Consider the following 20582-nt stretch of genomic DNA (forward strand, 5'->3'; position numbering starts at 1 on the left):
GTTTTGAGAAATGCAGATTACAGAGTTAGTGCTGTGGTGTGTTTTTGTTTTGTTTGTTTTTTTGGAGCCCAGCAATTTTCAGATTTTAAAGCTAAACCTCTTACAACTGAAACTAAATCAGGTCCCCAATCTGACTTTATGAGGCACCACAGAAACCCTCTGAATAGGTGAATTAAAATCAACCATAAACAAAGACTTATTTAGCGCACTGAGATTCTGAGAGTTTAACTCAGTGCAAGTTTATTTACAACATGGCATGAATACAAACGTACTCTGATCTGTCCCTGTAACAGTTTAGTGCAGTACAGGAGCCCCCACAGGCGCTTCAGATTACACAAGTCAAGCAGACATCCTGCATTAAAAAAATCACCCACAGGACAAACTGACATTTGGGGGGGTGCATCTGTGGGGCTGTTGATAGGGCCATCTGGTTTCAGACATTGAAGAATATATTTTTAATTTCTATATTTTGTTCAGTCTCCTCTGCTTCCTTCCTGAGACACAAGACGTTGCGATGACCGCACCAAGGTGTTGCTGTTGCTTCAGGGTTTGTCACCATGGTATGTTTTTCAAAGTCTCGCTCATCCTATTGCATTTAAAGTTTGTTTTATTTTGTTAAAACTAAAATGATGTAATAAGCAAGTGGCCCTTCTGAGACACCTTACCATTGGTAGGTTCATTGTTTAACCATCACCAGAAGACCTGGCCACCCTCTGGCGTTGGAGGCATTAGACCCCAGCTGGCACCAATACAGATTACCTGTAGATGAAACCCCCATATGTCACATGTGCAAGTCATCAACTGTCAAGTAGTTCTCATTTTGGAACTTACATATGCACAAATGATTTTTCTTCTTTTCTATACATATTATGAGTAAGTATTTTGGGTGATAACATATTCCTATCCCCCACCCGCCAACTAAGGATTTCAGTGTGTGAGTGTGAGTGGATGCACATTGCCGGCCAATGATCTACGAGCTCAGATTTAGTGTCCCCCTAGTATTGTTGGGTGTCTTCGTAGTTTCCTGTTTTTTCCCAAATGCTTTTAATTTTTACACACAGACCCCTTCCTTAGCTTGGCTACTTCAAGGTATTTAAAAACACACATGATATGACACAATGAGTAAGAAGTTATATAGTTACACAGTTACCATCGATACAGAATACAGTGAACATCAGAGTACATATATAATTTCTCAGTAGAAACCATTTAAATCTACAACCAATGCATTTTTCTCCCAGTGCTCAGATTTGTGATCTGCTCTCAAGGTAGTGTTTCAAAAATTCGACAATGTTTACAAGTACAATCATCAGACAATATTGAATTATTAAGTCCATCTTTGAGGTTATGTGAAGTAGTAAAAAAGACAAGTTAAGTGAAAAATCCTACATACAGAAAAAACAAAAAAAACTGTCTATTATTGATTGGATTTTTTGTGATGAAAACTGTCTGGTGTATGTTAACAGTGGATGTAAAATGTAAAGATTCATTTACTTAATATATTGGTTGTTGTCAATGTTTCATCAAAAAGATCAGGCAGTTTGATTGACAGGACAGATGATAAGAGGGGAGGAGTTTTTACCACCATGACTAAGACAGGGACTGAAGAATGGGTAGAGTTTCTCAGTGAAGGAGCAGCCAGTAAAGGAGTAGATGAGAGCTGCAGCAGCTACGTCATAAAAGGAGACCAGACCCTCCTCATGATCCACAAACACCCCCACCTTCTCAGGCTGAGACTTCAGAGAGAGACGGACTGGAGGCTCATCAAGAGCTTTGTAATCATTTCCATTTCTCAACCATATCGTTGAGTAGCCATATTTAGGTCTCAGTGTTATGTCTCCCTTCCTGTTGATCGACTCTCTGGCCACTCCTAATGTCCACTCAGTCTTTCCTTTAACCTGAACCTCAAAGTAAAATCTACCTGAAGAGAAACTCTGCTTTCCTAGGACATTAACACGGTTAGAAAATCTCTCTGGGTTGTCTGGAGATTCTTCCTCACATCACCATGATTTACTTGTTTTCCACCATCAGACAGGATGAGATTAGGATGTGCTGTATCAGGATCCAGAGTCACATCCTCTGCATACTGCTGGACCCTCTTCAGCTCAGCCTCAAACAGCTTCTTCATCTCTTCACTGAGCGTCTCCTCCAGCTGAGCCACAGCTCTCACCACAGTCCCCTCATATGATGGTGGACGGACTCTGACCTCTGTCCAGTCCTTGGTGGGTGGAGCAGCTTTCAGGGATGGGAAGCTTTGGAGGAGGTGGAGGTGGTCTTCAGAGAGTGAGAGCTGCTCCACCTCAGTGCTTCTCTTCATCAGCTCAGAGATTTCCTGTTCCAGCTCTGTGATGAAGTCTTCAGCCTGTTTGTCTGTGGTTTTCTGTTTGTCTTGGATCTCCTTTATGAGCTGGTTCAGGCCTCTGTCAACAGACTCCTTCAGAGCAGTGAAGACCTGAACACCTTCTGCTTTCTCTCTGTCTGCATCATCTTTACTGATCTTGACTGAGTGTTTGATCTCCTGAATCTTCAGTCGTCTCTTCTGGATCATTTGCTGAATTTCAGCCTCTGTCTTCTCCAGCTCTGCCTTCTTTCCTTCATATTCTTCTTTCAGAGGAACAAACTCATGTGTCTTGTGGTCTAAAACAGAGCAGAGCACGCAGACACATGTCTGGTCGGTCTGACAGAACAGCTCCAGAGGTTTATCGTGCTTCGTACACATCCTGTCTTCCAGGTTCTCCACAGGGTCGATCAGCTGATGTCTTTTCAGGCCTGACACTGTCAGGTGAGGCTCCAGGTGAGTCTCACAGTAGGAGGTCAGACACACCAGGCAGGACTTCAGGGCCTTCAGTTTGGTTCCAGTGCAGACGTCACAGGGAACTTCTCCTGGTTTGGAAACTTGTTGCTCTGAGCTGCTGCTGCTGGTTTTCTGTTGAGCTTCATGTTTGAACTGAGCAACCATCTCAGAGAGCAAAGTGTTGACCCTGAACTGAGGTCTTATGTTGAAAACTTCATTACACATGGGACACTGATATGGTACATTAACGTTCCAGTGTGTAGTGATGCAGTTCTTACAGAAGTTGTGTCCACATGATGTACTGACTGGATCAGTGAACACATCCAGACAGATGGAGCACAGGAACTGATCTTCAGATAGTAGACAGCTGGCAGCAGACATGTCGACACACTGAGAACAAAAGTCAAAGTGTGAAAAACAACATTTAAAGTAGAAATGTATTCATTACTTTTTAGCATCACCATTATGAAGAAAGAAATACTGTTTAATTCTACAGTTTAATGTCACTGAACTTCACTTCTTAAAGCAACAACATGTAACTTTCACTCATCAGCAATAGTGGCTTGTTTGCCTCACGGCCAGTACACCACTGAGTTTGTCTCTACTGTCCATACTGAGAATACCAAGCTTGCTTTGTCTCATTCTTTTACATGCGTTGATATCATGCTCTTTTATTTAACTTACGAAGAATTTATTGAAGATGATTTGAAGATATGGAGTTCATATTTATCTCTTTTCTACTTTTATTTCTTCTTGCTACACATGTCATCATGACATCTGATTATATTTCTGTCCTCCAGCTGAGTGCTCTAACATGCTATAAACAAAAGTTAAGACTTTGGCCTGAAGGATTGTCCCCACAGATTGCCCAGTGATGTTTTGTTTGGTTGAATAATCTTGAAGAACGGCCACCTGTTGACTTTAGAAACATTTACTTTTACCTGAAAGACTCTCCTGGTTAGTACATATCAAAGTTACAACGTTAGAGTGGCTGATATAGTGATTACTCATAATGGCTTTGTTTGTATTTTGAAAATGAAAATATTGGCATGATTGCATTTAGACCGAGTATACTTTACTTCTGCACTTAAACTGTTGATTAAGGACCCCTATTTTTCTTCACTTGTGAATTCCTGTTTGAAAAGAGGCTCATTTATTTTAGCTGGTGACCACTTAACACATTCATGTGACAGCTAATAAATTAATGGGCTTTCCTATTCACTCTGTTAAATTTTGTTGCAAGGAGTCCAATAAACATCAATATTTCAGAGTCCTAATCAGTTGATCCTGTGATGTCAATGCCGGTAACCTGTTTCGTTGCACCTCCAACACAACGCCGGGCTTGGTCACTGTCCATGTGTGGCTGAAGACTCATGGTTGGTGCCATCTTCTGACCAATAAGGTAAAGGAAGTTTCTTTCTCATATTTAGTTATTAACCTTTGAATCACTATCTTCTTAAGTTTAAAAAAGACATTTACATTAACTGTTTGTTGTGTGAAATGAACCTAGAAACGATGCTACATCCGTTCTGACTAATGTAGTTACACAAACAAATTCTGGAAAGATATTTCCTGATATATTGTTGACAACACTGACGCTGACTTTTCGCTCCACTGGGAAAATGGACTGTTTCCATCTTTAACAACAATAATAGTAAACTTAAAGAATTAATTGTTATCAATTTGGTGATTATTTAAGATAAATTTTATATCCATTAATCTAAATTCTTTATTTATGTTTTTTTTAAAAATTAAAACCAAACACTAAAATCAAAACTATTTTAACTCAAAAAATAAGGAAGCTGCTCCATTGTTGTTTTCGATGTATTAATGACTAATTTATTTGTGCACGACTGTTTTTGTCTGTATGTTGCGCAACACCAGGTGTTCATGGAGGAGAGTGGGAATGAAAGAAAGACCATTCTCCTTGTGACAAGTCAGTGTAGCATCAAAACGATAATGAAGCTTTTATTTTACAGTAGAAAAGTTTCATAATGTTGCTTTAAGTTTTCAGTTAAGTTCATCTGACTCGTTTCAGAACAAAACAAAATGTTTGATTACACCTCTCAGTTTGTGTTAAAGCTGCTTGTTGAAACACAGTGAATATGATCAGCTGTACTCACCAGTATCTGAGCAGTTGTTGAGGAAATCCTGATCAACTCTATTTAATTTTTCTTTAGACAGAAACACAGAGATTCGTCTCGACTGCAGCTCTGCTGTCGCTCTCACTAACTTTCAGTTTCATTTCAGGAATGTGACGTTGCAGTTTTCCTGTTCCTACTGTTGCTCCACCTCTCACTGCAGCTCTGTTTGTCAGGGTTTGTTTCCTGCTTCAGGCTCAGACATGATTATAGTGACAGACATTTGACAGAAGATCAGAAACTTCTCACTTATTTCATCAGCTTTTCTGCAGCTCAGACGACCACGGTGGATAACGAATCAAGAGGCTGGATCTAAGGACCAGACTGAGGAACAAACACAGACCAAGACACTTATTTTTTTAAGTTTATTAAAGCTTAAATTCATACAGTGTATTTAAAGTTTGAACAGGAAACACTGTCGTTATGCCAGTTTCACTTGAGTAAACCATCGTCTCTGGTTTACCAAATAAATGTTACCACAATAAAAGCTAGAAAACACATCATCACTATTAACATCTGTAGAGATCAATAGAATTAGACCCACAGCCAAATAACAGTAAATACAACAGTGACATAATAAATGAACACAATAACTATATTGAGATAAAACATGTTTCCACTGTACATTACCACTGAGTCTCTGCATTAGTTTCCATAAATAAGAGTGAAACATTTAATTTAAAAACTGATCAGTTTGTCATTGTTTGGTTTGTTTTTATGTCTCTAACCAACTGGAATCCTGGTATTTACATCTGAGACACTATTGTAGTATAAATACTGTGTAACACAGTAAATGTTAACTTCTGTACTCACCAGTGTTTTCAGATAATCTGCTGGTTGTTGAGACAGATTTTTGATATCAGGTAAATCTTCTTCAGACAGAGACTTGTCTTTAATGCAGCTTTGATGTCGCTCTGAAAAAGCTTCAGATTCATTTTAACGAGTGAAGTTGGAGCTGTCCTGTATTTCCAGTTCTGCCCCGCCTCCTACTGCAGCTCTGTTAATGAAGTTTAAACACCATTATAATGACATACACGGTGCAAATGTTCAGTTCGATCTTTAGTCACTAAAACAATACAGGAAGTGAATTTCTTTGGCTTTTCTCTCCTTTGTTTTATTTGTTTCTGTGGTGTGGGTCTATAGCAGCTCGAAGTACATTCAGTTGAGACTAACCAGAATCCTGAAGAGACGATGCTCAACTGACCTCTCACAGTTTTAATGAAACCATCTCCCAGCTGTAAACTGCAGTGTGTGTTGTTACATATCTGTTGAGCTAAAACACTTGAGGCCTCCAGGTGATACAGCCAGAGACTCATCAAACTGAACAAGCTCTCAGCGTCATAACGGTTCAGGGTAGGGCGACCAGATGTCCCTTTTTACTGGAGACAGTCCCTGTTTTTGGTGGCCTGTCCCCAGCTACAGCTGTCCCCAGAAATGTCTCAGTTTTTAACTGTGAATTGAAAAAGGACTTCTAACTGTGCGCTTCTTTTGGCCAAGACAGGGGACTGGCTGCTAGTTATAGCAGCTTCAGAAATGAGGCTAAAACAATTAAAAATAGAGTTATCCACCAAGATTCTTCTGTTCTTTTTTTTTGCTTTAGATTCTTTTGATCTGTGGACACTTACAAACTAACAGAATATAAATAATTGATGAATAGATAGACAATATGACTTCACAACTGCTTCAAAGGTAGGGAGTCATCATTTTATCAGTCGGGAGTGTAATGTCGATCAGCCAGGAGGGAATTTAAAACAAACTTTGATAGTTACTTGATTCTCCACAGTTCACAGTTTAAAAGAACAAATGAGTCAATGCAAACATGATTCTATTCAAATGTCAAATGAAATTAAATCAAGCTGCTGATTTTAAATGTTTTGTTAAAGAAAAATTAAACCTTCAGGGGAACAGGAACGTTGTTTATTACAGATATTTGTTTCTATACTATATTTATCAGTTTATTTATATTCATATGTTCATTCTTTCTTCATTACATTATTAATTTCTTCTAACATTTTATAGGCTGTGACATCACAAACAGCTGACACATCAATCCAATGCTTTTTACATGTATTTATTTATTTATTTATTTTCATGTAAAAAACAGAGATGACAGACTTCTGCTTTATTCATGATCTTCTCTTAAGGAATTATTTTAAAAATCAACATTTTTACACAATCGTCCGACATATAGATAATAAAAACTGACATGTTGTCAAGTTTAATAGATTATGAGAAATGAGAAATGTCCCTCACTGACTGACTGAAAAACATCTTGAACTCCTTCCCCCTTTCCTCAAAATTTCTCTTTAATAAGACTTAAACTTAATTGTTTAGTTTGTGTTTATGTCTGCTGTATATTTACACTGTAGACATACAATGTAAAGATTAATTTAATACGTATATTAATTGTTGTCAATGCTTTCTTCATAAAAAAGATCAGGCAGTTTGATTGACAGGACAGATGATCAGAGGGGCGGAGTTTTTACCACCATCATTATTACAGGGACTGAAGAATGGGTAGAGTTTCTCAGTGAAGGAGCAGCCAGTAAAGGAATAGATGAGAGCTGCAGCAGCTACGTCATAAAAGGAGACCAGACCCTCCTCATGATCCACAAACACCCCCACCTTCTCAGGCTGAGACTTCCGAGAGAGACGGACTGGAGGCTCATCAAGAGCTCTGTAATCATTTCCATTTCTCAACCGTATTGTTGAGTAGCCATATTTAGGTCTCAGTGTGATGTTTTCCTTCCTGTTGATCGACTCTCTGGCCACTCCTAATGTCCACTCAGTCTTTCCTTTAACCTGAACCTCAAAGTAAAATCTGCCTGAAGAGAAACTTTGCTTTCCTAGGACATTGACATAACGTGTAAATCTCTCTGGGTTGTCTGGGAGATTCTTCCTCACATCACCACAGTGAACTTGTTTTCCATCATCAGACAGGATGAGCTTAGGATGTGCTGTATCAGGATCCAGAGTCACATCCTCTGCATACTGCTGGACCGTCCTCAGCTCAGCCTCATCAAGCAATTTCTTCATCTCTTCACTGAGCGTCTCCTCCAGCTGAGCCACAGCTCTCACCACAGTCCCCTCATATGATGGACGGACTCTGACCTCTGTCCAGTCCTTGGTGGGTGGAGCAGCTTTCAGGGATGGGAAGCTTTGGAGGAGGTGGAGGTGGTCTTCAGAGAGTGAGAGCTGCTCCACCTCAGTGCTTCTCTTCATCAGCTCAGAGATTTCCTGTTCCAGCTCTGTGATGAAGTCTTCAGCCTGTTTGTCTGTGGTTTTCTGTTTGTCTTCGATCTCGTCAATGAGATTATTCAAGCTTCTCTGGACAGACTCCATCAGAGCAGTGAAGACCCGAACACTTTCTCCTATCTCACTGTTTGCTTTTTCCTTGCTGAAGTTGACTAGCCGTTTGATCTCCTGAATCTTCAGTCGTCTCTTCTGGATCATTTGCTGAATTTCAGCCTCTGTCTTCTCCAGCTCTGCCTTCTTTCCTTCATATTCTTCTTTCAGAGGAACAAACTCATGTGTCTTGTGGTCTAAAACAGAGCAGAGCACGCAGACACATGTCTGGTCGGTCTGACAGAACAGCTCCAGAGGTTTATCGTGCTTCGTACACATCCTGTCTTCCAGGTTCTCCACAGGGTCGATCAGCTGATGTCTTTTCAGGCCTGACACTGTCAGGTGAGGCTCCAGGTGAGTATCACAGTAGGAGGTCAGACACACCAGGCAGGACTTCAGGGCCTTCAGTTTGGTTCCAGTGCAGACGTCACAGGGAACTTCTCCTGGTTTGGAAACTTGTTGCTCTGAGCTGCTGCTGCTGGTTTTCTGTTGAGCTTCATGTTTGAACTGAGCAACAACCTCAGAGATGAAAGTGTTGATGTGAAGCTTAGGTCTTCTTTTAAAAACTTTGTTACACATGGGACACTGACATGGGACATTAATGTTCCAGTGTGTAGTGATGCAGTTCTTACAGAAGTTGTGTCCACATGGTGTAGTGACTGGATCAGTGAACACATCCAAACAGATGGAGCACAGGAACTGATCTTCAGATCTCAGGTTGCTGGCAGCAGACATGTCGACACACTGAGATTAAAAGGTAAAGTGAGCAATTAAGAAAAACAATAATGTTGAATTCTATAGTTGAATTTTACGTCACTGGAATTCATCTGACACGTGTCAGAAAGAAATGAAAAGAGTGGAGCTTCCTGTTTGATTACACCTCTCAGTTTGTGTTAAAGCTGCTTGTTGAAACACAGTGAATATGATCAGCTGTACTCACCAGTATCTGAGCAGTTGTTGAGGAAATCCTGATCAACTCTATTTAATTTTTCTTTAGACAGAAACACAGAGATTCGTCTCGACTGCAGCTCTGCTGTCGCTCTCACTCAGTTTAACTTTCATCTGATCAATGTGACGTTGAAGTTTTCCTGTTCCTACTGTTGCTCCACCTCTCACTGCAGCTCTGTTTGTCAGATTTTGTTTCCTGCTTCAGGCTCAGACATGATTATAGTGACAGACATTTGACAGAAGATCAGAAACTTCTCACTTATTTCATCAGCTTTTCTCTGCAGTGTGAGTTTATCACTCTGAACACTTTTCACTAACAAGAATAAATCTTAGCATCACTTCACTGATTCTGGATATTGATCATTAGAAATCACATTGGTGTATTGACTCTAAAACAGAACAATAATAGATCTGAAGTCGATCAATAGTAATATGATGTGTTTGTCAGAGTGTAGCTGCTTCCTCCTGCAGCTCAGACGACCACGGTGGATAACGAATCAAGAGGCTGGATCTAAGGACCAGACTGAGGAAGAAACACAGACCAAGACACTTCTTTTTTTAAGTTTATTAAAGCGTAAATTCATACAGTGCATTTAAAGTTTGAACAGGAAACACTGTCGTTATGCCAGTTTCACTTGAGTAAACCATTCTCTCTGGTTTACAAAATAAATGTTACCACAATAAAAGCTAGAAAAACACATCATCACTATTAATATATAGAGATCAATAGAATCAGACCCACAGCCAAATAACTTACACGCCAGCTGAGAAACATCTTAAATCCAAACTACAACAACTGTGTATCAGTAAAACTTAATCCAAAGCCCAGTCATTTATACACTAAAAACCCTGTTACCTTATTACTACATTGCAGAGTGTAACTGACACCAGTAAATTCATGTGTTCACCCAAAGTTTCCTCACAATTAAAGAAAAATCCCCCTTTTTACCCGTGACTCATATTGTACTCTCTCTGTTCATGTTTTAACTCTGAAGCTTCGTGACACACTGAGTGAAATATTTCAGCTCAGAACACCAGGACTGTTATGGCTGCATCATCACATCAAACTGAAACAAGTCTAGATAAAGTGAACGTCACTGTGGAAACATTTACCTAAAAACCCAGTCACACACTTTCTGTTTTTACAAATAAACTTTGGGACATTGAATGAATTTTGAAGTTGTGTGGGCTCAGGGTTTCTCCTCACATGTTTGTCATGATGGATACATCACTGGGTGTCACAGCACTGAAGAGGTTGATGAATCAATATTGGGGGGTTGGGGGGGGGGGCACTGAAGCAGTAAAGAGACAAGTAAAATGAAAACTCCAACATGCATTAAATAAAAGTGACCTTATTAATCATCTTCTGATTAAAACATGTTTACACTGTACATAACCACTGAATATGTTTGTTCCCATGAATCACAGTGACACACTCTTCCTTTGAAAAATAATCAGTTCGTCATTGTTTGGTTTGTTGTCATGTGTCTGATTCACTGCCATCCTAGGCATATAGTTTCACTGAGTCTATGATTATATAAAGGCAGATGACATGACAGCTCCCTAAAAATAACGCCAAAACATTTCAGTTGTCTCCTGGTATCTGGCTGTGTAAATAGATCATTAACCCCGCCCCCTCCATGTTAGCAGTTGGAATATGGACCAAACTGACAAATCAAAGTACACATCAAGTAAAATTTTCCCAAATGTGGTTTCTGGCATTTTGGGTAGTATTTTTTATCACACTGATGTAAGTTCAAATGGTCATTTTTCTGATATGTGTAATTTTAACTAATTATTTTATGGTAATAAAAGGGGGTGTGACTTCATGATTGACAGCTGATTGACTTGAGATTGAGCCAAAATATCTGCTTGCTGCTTTGCTCACTTGACTTAAAATTTAATGTTTTATTTCTTGTATTTGCCCCCACAGATTTTCAGTGAAAACCATGCACTTGTGTTTCGAATTTGAGAGCACGTTTCTTCATTGGGTGAATATGTATATTCAATGTTGGCAATGATTTATAATGAAAGCGATATGGCAATTTAGACGGACAGATGATCAGAGGAGCAGAGTTTTCACCACCGTCATTATTACAGGGACTGAAGAATGGGTAGAGTTTCTCAGTGAAGGAGCAGCCAGTAAAGGAGTAGATGAGAGCTGCAGCAGCTACGTCATAAAAGGAGACCAGACCCTCCTCATGATCCACAAACACCCCCACCTTCTCAGGCTGAGACTTCAGAGTGAGGAGGACTGCAGGGTCATTGCCAGCTATGTACTCGTTTCCATTTCTCAAACAAATCGCCCAGTTACCATCTTCAGGGATCAGTGTGATGTCTCCCTTCCTGTTGATCGACTCTCTGGCCACTCCTAATGTCCACTCAGTCTTTCCTTTAACCTGAACATCAAAGTAAAATCTGCCTGAAGAGAAACTCTGCTTTCCTAAGACAAAAACACAATAAGAAAATCTCTCTGGATTGTCTGGGAGATTCTTTTTCACATCACTATCATGTACTTGTTTTCCATTATCAGACAGGATGAGGCTAGGATATGCTGTATCAGGATCAAGAGTCACATCCTCTGCATACTGCTGGACCCTCTTCAGCTCAGCCTCAAACAGCTTCTTCATCTCTTCACTGAGCGTCTCCTCCAGCTGAGCCACAGCTCTCACCACAGTCCCCTCATATGATGGTGGACGGACTCTGACCTCTGTCCAGTCCTTGGTGGGTGGAGCAGCTTTCAGGGATGGGAAGCTTTGGAGGAGGTGGAGGTGGTCTTCAGAGAGTGAGAGCTGCTCCACCTCAGTGCTTCTCTTCATCAGCTCAGAGATTTCCTGTTCCAGCTCTGTGATGAAGTCTTCAGCCTGTTTGTCTGTGGTTTTCTGTTTGTCTTCGATCTCGTCAATGAGATTATTCAAGCTTCTCTGGACAGACTCCATCAGAGCAGTGAAGACCCGAACACTTTCTCCTATCTCACTGTTTGCTTTTTCCTTGCTGAAGTTGACTAGCCGTTTGATCTCCTGAATCTTCAGTCGTCTCTTCTGGATCATTTGCTGAATTTCAGCCTCTGTCTTCTCCAGCTCTGCCTTCTTTCCTTCATATTCTTCTTTCAGAGGAACAAACTCATGTGTCTTGTGGTCTAAAACAGAGCAGAGCATGCAGACACATGTCTGGTCGGTCTGACAGAACAGCTCCAGAGGTTTATCGTGCTTCGTACACATCCTGTCTTCCAGGTTCTCCACAGGGTCGATCAGCTGATGTCTTTTCAGGCCTGACACTGTCAGGTGAGGCTCCAGGTGAGTCTCACAGTAGGAGGTCAGACACACCAGGCAGGACTTCAGGGCCTTCAGTTTGGTTCCAGTGCAGACGTCACAGGGAACTTCTCCTGGTTTGGAAACTTGTTGCTCTGAGCTGCTGCTGCTGGTTTTCTGTTGAGCTTCATGTTTGAACTGAGCAACCACCTCAGAGAGCAAAGTGTTGATGTGAAGCTTAGGTCTTCTTTTAAAAACCTTTTTACACATGGGACATTGACACCTGTCACTAATGTCCCAGTGTGTAGTGATGCAGTTCTTACAGAAGTTGTGTCCACATGATGTAGTGACTGGATCAGTGAACACATCCAGACAGATGGAGCACAGGAACTGATCTTCAGATCTCAGGTTGCTGGCAGCAGACATGTCGACACACTGAGAACAAAAGTCAAAGTGTGAAAAACAACATTTAAAGTACAAATGTTCATTACTTTTGAGCATCACAATCTGAATCACAATCTTTTTTTAAGTTTAAAAAAGACATTTACATTAACTGTTTGTTGTGTGAAATGAACCTAGAAACGATGCTACATCTGTTCTGATTAATGTAGTTACAGGAACAAATTCTGGAAAGATATTTCCTGATATATTGTTGACAACACTGACGCTGACTTTTCATTCCTCTGGGAAAATGGACTGTTTCCATCTTTAACAACAATAATAATCAACTTAAAGAATTAGATGTTGTCAATTTGGTGATTATTTTAGACAAATTTCATATCCATGAATCTAAATTTAGCCATTCTGTATTTATGGTTAAACCATGAAACCAGAATAAAACCAAACAGTAAAATCAAAACAATTTTAACTCAAAAATTAGGAAGCTGCAAAAAACATGGATTTGTGTTCTTTATTTAATATTTTTATTTAGATCACTCCCCCTGGCTCCATTGTTGTTTTCTATGTATTAATGACTGATTTATTTGTGTACGACTGTTTTTGTCTGTATGTTGCGCAACACCAGGTGTTCATGGAGGAGAGTGGGAATGAAAGAAAGACCATTCTCCTTGTGACAAGTCAGTGTAGCATCAAAACGATAATGAAGCTTTTATTTTACAGTAGAAAAGTTTCATAATGTTGCTTTAAGTTTTCAGTTAAGTTCATCTGACTCGTTTCAGAACAAAACAAAATGTTTGATTACACCTCTCAGTTTGTGTTAAAGCTGCTTGTTGAAACACAGTGAATATGATCAGCTGTACTCACCAGGATCTGAGCAGTTGTTGAGGAAATCCTGATCAACTCTATTTAATTTTTCTTTAGACAGAAACACAGAGATTCGTCTCGACTGCAGCTCTGCTGTCGCTCTCACTAACTTTAAGTTTCATTTCAGGAATGTGACGTTGCAGTTTTCCTGTTCCTACTGTTGCTCCACCTCTCACTGCAGCTCTGTTTGTCAGGGTTTGTTTCCTGCTTCAGGCTCAGACATGATTATAGTGACAGACATTTGACAGAAGATCAGAAACTTCTCACTTATTTCATCAGCTTTTCTCTGCAGTGTGAGTTTATCACTCTGAACACTTTTCACTAACAAGAATAAAACTCTCCTCTCTCTGATGTGCTGTCATGCTGACCTCTGCTGGACACAGAGGGGAAACACATCTGACTGCTACAAACCTCAGACACTCTGAGGTGAAGACTCCACTTTCAAAATAAAACACTTGCACAAACACTTTCTTCTTCTGCCCAGGATTTAACTGCAGTGAAACTGAACAGCAGAGTAGTTTCATTCACTTCACAGATTCTGGATATTGATCATTAGAAATCACATTGGTGTATTGACTCTAAAACAGAACAATAATAGATCTGAAATCGATCAATAGTAATATGATGTGTTTGTCAGAGTGTAGCTGCTTCCTCCTGCAGCTCAGACGACCACGGTGGATAACGAATCAAGAGGCTGGATCTAAGGACCAGACTGAGGAACAAACACAGACCAAGACACTTATTTTTTTAAGTTTATTAAAGCGTAAATTCATACAGTGCATTTAAAGTTTGAACAGGAAACACTGTCGTTATGCCAGTTTCACTTGAGTAAACCATCGTCTCTGGTTTACCAAATAAATGTTACCACAATAAAAGCTAGAAAACACATCATCACTATTAACATCTGTAGAGATCAATAGAATTAGACCAACAGCCAAATAACAGTAAATACAACAGTGACATAATAAATGAAAACTATAACTATATTGAGATAAAACATGTTTCCACTGTACATTACCACTGAGTCTCTGCATTAGTTTCCATAAATGAGAGTGAAACATTTAATTTAAAAACTGATCAGTTTGTCATTGTTTGGTTTGTTTTTATGTCTCTAACCAACTGGAATCCTGGTATTTACACCTGAGACACTATTGTAGTATAAATACTGTGTAACACAGTAAATGTTAACTTCTGTGCTCACCAGTGTTTTCAGATATTCTGCTGGTTGTTGAGACAGATTTTTGATATCAGGTAAATCTTCTTCAGACAGAGACTTGTCTTTAATGCAGCTTTGATGTCGCTCTGGAAAAGCTTCAGATTCATTTTAACGAGTGAAGTTGGAGCTGTCCTGTATTTCCAGTTCTGCCCCGCCTCCTACTGCAGCTCTGTTAATGAAGTTTAAACACCATTATAATGACATACACGGTGCAAATGTTTAATTCGATCTTTAGTCACTAAAACAATACAGGAAGTGAATTTCTTTGACTTTTCTCTCCTTTGTTTTATTTGTTTCTGTGGTGTGGGTCTATAGCAGCTCGTAGTACATTCAGTTGAGACTAACCAGAATCCTGAAGAGACGATGCTCAACTGACCTCTCACAGTTTTAATGAAACCATCTCCCAGCTGTAAACTGCAGTGTGTGTTGTTACATATCTGTTGAGCTAAAACACTTGAGGCCTCCAGGTGATACAGCCAGAGACTCATCAAACTGAACAAGCTCTCAGCGTCATAACGGTTCAGGGTAGGGCGACCAGATGTCCCTTTTTACTGGAGACAGTCCCTGTTTTTGGTGGCCTGTCCCCAGCTACAGCTGTCCCCAGAAATGTCTCAGTTTTTAACTGTGAATTGAAAAAGGACTTCTAACTGTGCGCTTCTTTTGGCCAAGACAGGGGACTGGCTGCTAGTTATAGCAGCTTCAGAAATGAGGCTAAAACAATTAAAAATAGAGTTATCCACGAAGATTCTTCTGTTCTTTTTTTTTTGCTTTACATTCTTTTGATCTGTGGAAGCTTTCAAACTAACAGAATATAAATAATTGATGAATAGATAGACAATATGACTTCACAACTGCTTCAAAGGTAGGGAGTCATCATTTTATCAGTCGGGAGTGTAATGTCGATCAGCCAGGAGGGAATTTAAAACAAACTTTGATAGTTACTTGATTCTCCACAGTTCACAGTTTAAAAGAACAAATGAGTCAATGCAAACATGATTCTATTCAAATGTCAAATGAAATTAAATCAAGCTGCTGATTTTAAATGTTTTGTTAAAGAAAAATTAAACCTTCAGGGGAACAGGAACGTTGTTTATTACAGATATTAGTTTCTATACTATATTTATCAGTTTATTTATATTCATATGTTCATTCTTTCTTCATTACATTATTAATTTCTTCTAACATTTTATAGGCTGTGACATCACAAACAGCTGACACATCAATCCAATGCTTTTTACATGTATTTATTTATTTATTTATTTTCATGTAAAAAACAGAGATGACAGACTTCTGCTTTATTCATGATCTTCTCTTAAGGAATTATTTTAAAAATCAACATTTTTACACAATCGTCCGACATATAGATAATGAATCAAGAGGCTGGATCTAAGGACCAGACTGAGGAAGAAACACAGACCAAGACACTTCTTTTTTTAAGTTTATTAAAGCTTAAATTCATACAGTGCATTTAAAGTTTGAACAGGAAACACTGTCGTTATGCCAGTTTCACTTGAGTAAACCATTCTCTCTGGTTTACAAAATAAATGTTACCACAATAAAAGCTAGAAAAACACATCATCACTATTAATATATATAGAGATCAATAGAATCAGACCCACAGCCAAATAACTTACACGCCAGCTGAGAAACATCTTAAATCCAAACTTCAACAACTGTGTATCAGTAAAACTTAATCCAAAGCCCAGTCATTTATACACTAAAAACCCTGTTACCTTATTACTACATTGCAGAGTGTAACTGACACCAGTAAATTCATGTGTTCACCCAAAGTTTCCTCACAATTAAAGAAAAATCCCCCTTTTTACCCGTGACTCATATTGTACTCTCTCTGTTCATGTTTTAACTCTGAAGCTTCGTGACACACTGAGTGAAATATTTAAGCTCAGAACACCAGGACTGTTATGGCTGCATCATCACATCAAACTGAAACAAGTCTAGATAAAGTGAACGTCACTGTGGAAACATTTACCTAAAAACCCAGTCACACACTTTCTGTTTTTACAAATAAACTTTGGGACATTGAATGAATTTTAAAGTTGTGTGGGCTCAGGGTTTCTCCTCACATGTTTGTCATGATGGATACATCACTGGGTGTCACAGCACTGAAGAGGTTGATGAATCAATAGTGGGGGGTTGGGGGGGGGGCACTGAAGCAGTAAAGAGACAAGTAAAATGAAAACTCCAACATGCATTAAATAAAAGTGACCTTATTAATCATCTTCTGATTAAAACATGTTTACACTGTACATAACCACTGAATATGTTTGTTCCCATGAATCACAGTGACACACTCTTCCTTTGAAAAATAATCAGTTCGTCATTGTTTGGTTTGTTGTCATGTGTCTGATTCACTGCCATCCTAGGCATATAGTTTCACTGAGTCTATGATTATATAAAGGCAGATGACATGACAGCTCCCTAAAAATAACGCCAAAACATTTCAGTTGTCTCCTGGTATCTGGCTGTGTAAATAGATCATTAACCCTGCCCCCTCCATGTTAGCAGTTGGAATATGGACCAAACTGACAAATCAAAGTACACATCAAGTAAAATTTTCCCAAATGTGGTTTCTGGCATTTTGGGTAGTATTTTTTATCACACTGATGTAAGTTCAAATGGTCATTTTTCTGATATGTGTAATTTTAACTAATTATTTTATGGTAATAAAAGGGGGTGTGACTTCATGATTGACAGCTGATTGACTTGAGATTGAGCCAAAATATCTGCTTGCTGCTTTGCTCACTTGACTTAAAATTTAATGTTTTATTTCTTGTATTTGCCCCCACAGATTTTCAGTGAAAACCATGCACTTGTGTTTCGAATTTGAGAGCACGTTTCTTCATTGGGTGAATATGTATATTCAATGTTGGCAATGATTTATAATGAAAGCGATATGGCAATTTAGACGGACAGATGATCAGAGGAGCAGAGTTTTCACCACCGTCATTATTACAGGGACTGAAGAATGGGTAGAGTTTCTCAGTGAAGGAGCAGCCAGTAAAGGAGTAGATGAGAGCTGCAGCAGCTACGTCATAAAAGGAGACCAGACCCTCCTCATGATCCACAAACACCCCCACCTTCTCAGGCTGAGACTTCAGAGTGAGGAGGACTGCAGGGTCATTGCCAGCTATGTACTCGTTTCCATTTCTCAAACAAATCGCCCAGTTACCATCTTCAGGGATCAGTGTGATGTCTCCCTTCCTGTTGATCGACTCTCTGGCCACTCCTAATGTCCACTCAGTCTTTCCTTTAACCTGAACATCAAAGTAAAATCTGCCTGAAGAGAAACTCTGCTTTCCTAAGACAAAAACACAGTAAGAAAATCTCTCTGGATTGTCTGGGAGATTCTTTTTCACATCACTATCATGCACTTGTTTTCCATTATCAGACAGGATGAGGCTAGGATATGCTGTATCAGGATCCAGAGTCACATCCTCTGCATACTGCTGGACCCTCTTCAGCTCAGCCTCAAACAGCTTCTTCATCTCTTCACTGAGCGTCTCCTCCAGCTGAGCCACAGCTCTCACCACAGTCCCCTCATATGATGGTGGACGGACTCTGACCTCTGTCCAGTCCTTGGTGGGTGGAGCAGCTTTCAGGGATGGGAAGCTTTGGAGGAGGTGGAGGTGGTCTTCAGAGAGTGAGAGCTGCTCCACCTCAGTGCTTCTCTTCATCAGCTCAGAGATTTCCTGTTCCAGCTCTGTGATGAAGTCTTCAGCCTGTTTGTCTGTGGTTTTCTGTTTGTCTTCGATCTCGTCAATGAGATTATTCAAGCTTCTCTGGACAGACTCCATCAGAGCAGTGAAGACCGAACACTTTCTCCTATCTCACTGTTTGCTTTTTCCTTGCTGAAGTTGACTAGCCGTTTGATCTCCTGAATCTTCAGTCGTCTCTTCTGGATCATTTGCTGAATTTCAGCCTCTGTCTTCTCCAGCTCTGCCTTCTTTCCTTCATATTCTTCTTTCAGAGGAACAAACTCATGTGTCTTGTGGTCTAAAACAGAGCAGAGCATGCAGACACATGTCTGGTCGGTCTGACAGAACAGCTCCAGAGGTTTATCGTGCTTCGTACACATCCTGTCTTCCAGGTTCTCCACAGGGTCGATCAGCTGATGTCTTTTCAGGCCTGACACTGTCAGGTGAGGCTCCAGGTGAGTCTCACAGTAGGAGGTCAGACACACCAGGCAGGACTTCAGGGCCTTCAGTTTGGTTCCAGTGCAGACGTCACAGGGAACTTCTCCTGGTTTGGAAACTTGTTGCTCTGAGCTGCTGCTGCTGGTTTTCTGTTGAGCTTCATGTTTGAACTGAGCAACAACCTCAGAGAGCAAAGTGTTGATGTGAAGTTCAGGTCTTCTTTTAAAAACCTTTTTACACATGGGACATTGACACCTGTCACTAATGTCCCAGTGTGTAGTGATGCAGTTCTTACAGAAGTTGTGTCCACATGGTGTAGTGACTGGATCAGTGAACACATCCAGACAGATGGAGCACAGGAACTGATCTTCAGATCTCAGGTTGCTGGCAGCAGACATGTCGACACACTGAGAACAAAAGTCAAAGTGTGAAAAACAACATTTAAAGTACAAATGTTCATTACTTTTGAGCATCACAATCTGAATCACAATCTTTTTTTAAGTTTAAAAAAGACATTTACATTAACTGTTTGTTGTGTGAAATGAACCTAGAAACGATGCTACATCTGTTCTGATTAATGTAGTTACAGGAACAAATTCTGGAAAGATATTTCCTGATATATTGTTGACAACACTGACGCTGACTTTTCATTCCTCTGGGAAAATGGACTGTTTCCATCTTTAACAACAATAATAATCAACTTAAAGAATTAGATGTTGTCAATTTGGTGATTATTTTAGACAAATTTCATATCCATGAATCTAAATTTAGCCATTCTGTATTTATGGTTAAACCATGAAACCAGAATAAAACCAAACAGTAAAATCAAAACAATTTTAACTCAAAAATTAGGAAGCTGCAAAAAACATGGATTTGTGTTCTTTATTTAATATTTTTATTTAGATCACTCCCCCTGGCTCCATTGTTGTTTTCTATGTATTAATGACTGATTTATTTGTGTACGACTGTTTTTGTCTGTATGTTGCGTAACACCAGGTGTTCATGGAGGAGAGTGGGAATGAAAGAAAGACCATTCTCCTTGTGACAAGTCAGTGTAGCATCAAAACGATAATGAAGCTTTTATTTTACAGTAGAAAAGTTTCATAATGTTGCTTTAAGTTTTCAGTTAAGTTCATCTGACTCGTTTCAGAACAAAACAAAATGTTTGATTACACCTCTCAGTTTGTGTTAAAGCTGCTTGTTGAAACACAGTGAATATGATCAGCTGTACTCACCAGTATCTGAGCAGTTGTTGAGGAAATCCTGATCAACTCTATTTAATTTTTCTTTAGACAGAAACACAGAGATTCGTCTCGACTGCAGCTCTGCTGTCGCTCTCACTAACTTTAAGTTTCATTTCAGGAATGTGACGTTGCAGTTTTCCTGTTCCTACTGTTGCTCCACCTCTCACTGCAGCTCTGTTTGTCAGGGTTTGTTTCCTGCTTCAGGCTCAGACATGATTATAGTGAC

General features: G+C 39.6%; 2 protein-coding genes and 1 pseudogene across 2 annotated transcripts; all 3 read right to left on the bottom strand.

Moving 5' to 3' along the window:
* Positions 1–196: 196 nt before the first annotated feature.
* On the bottom strand, positions 197–5033 carry LOC130164538 (E3 ubiquitin-protein ligase TRIM21-like; annotated as a pseudogene).
* A 2014-nt stretch (positions 5034–7047) lies between these two features.
* On the bottom strand, positions 7048–9333 carry LOC130164546 (E3 ubiquitin-protein ligase TRIM39-like). Its single transcript, XM_056369345.1, has 2 exons — positions 9221–9333; positions 7048–9024 (listed from the first exon to the last, which is right to left on the bottom strand). The coding sequence occupies exon 2, from the start codon at positions 9013–9015 to the stop codon at positions 7372–7374; it is 1644 nt and encodes a 547-aa protein (XP_056225320.1). The 5' UTR covers positions 9016–9024; positions 9221–9333; the 3' UTR covers positions 7048–7371.
* Positions 9334–9778: 445 nt separating this feature from the next.
* Positions 9779–20463, bottom strand: LOC130164094 (uncharacterized). Its single transcript, XM_056368532.1, is given in 4 exon segments — positions 9779–12914; positions 17778–18790; positions 18793–19519; positions 20348–20463. Coding segments are annotated over 3 exon segments (3480 nt in total). The 5' UTR covers positions 19511–19519; positions 20348–20463; the 3' UTR covers positions 9779–11165.
* Between the last annotated feature and the right edge of the window lie 119 nt (positions 20464–20582).

This window comes from Seriola aureovittata, chromosome 3 (genome assembly GCF_021018895.1).
Source record: "Seriola aureovittata isolate HTS-2021-v1 ecotype China chromosome 3, ASM2101889v1, whole genome shotgun sequence".
NCBI classification, from domain to species: Eukaryota; Metazoa; Chordata; class Actinopteri; order Carangiformes; family Carangidae; genus Seriola; species Seriola aureovittata.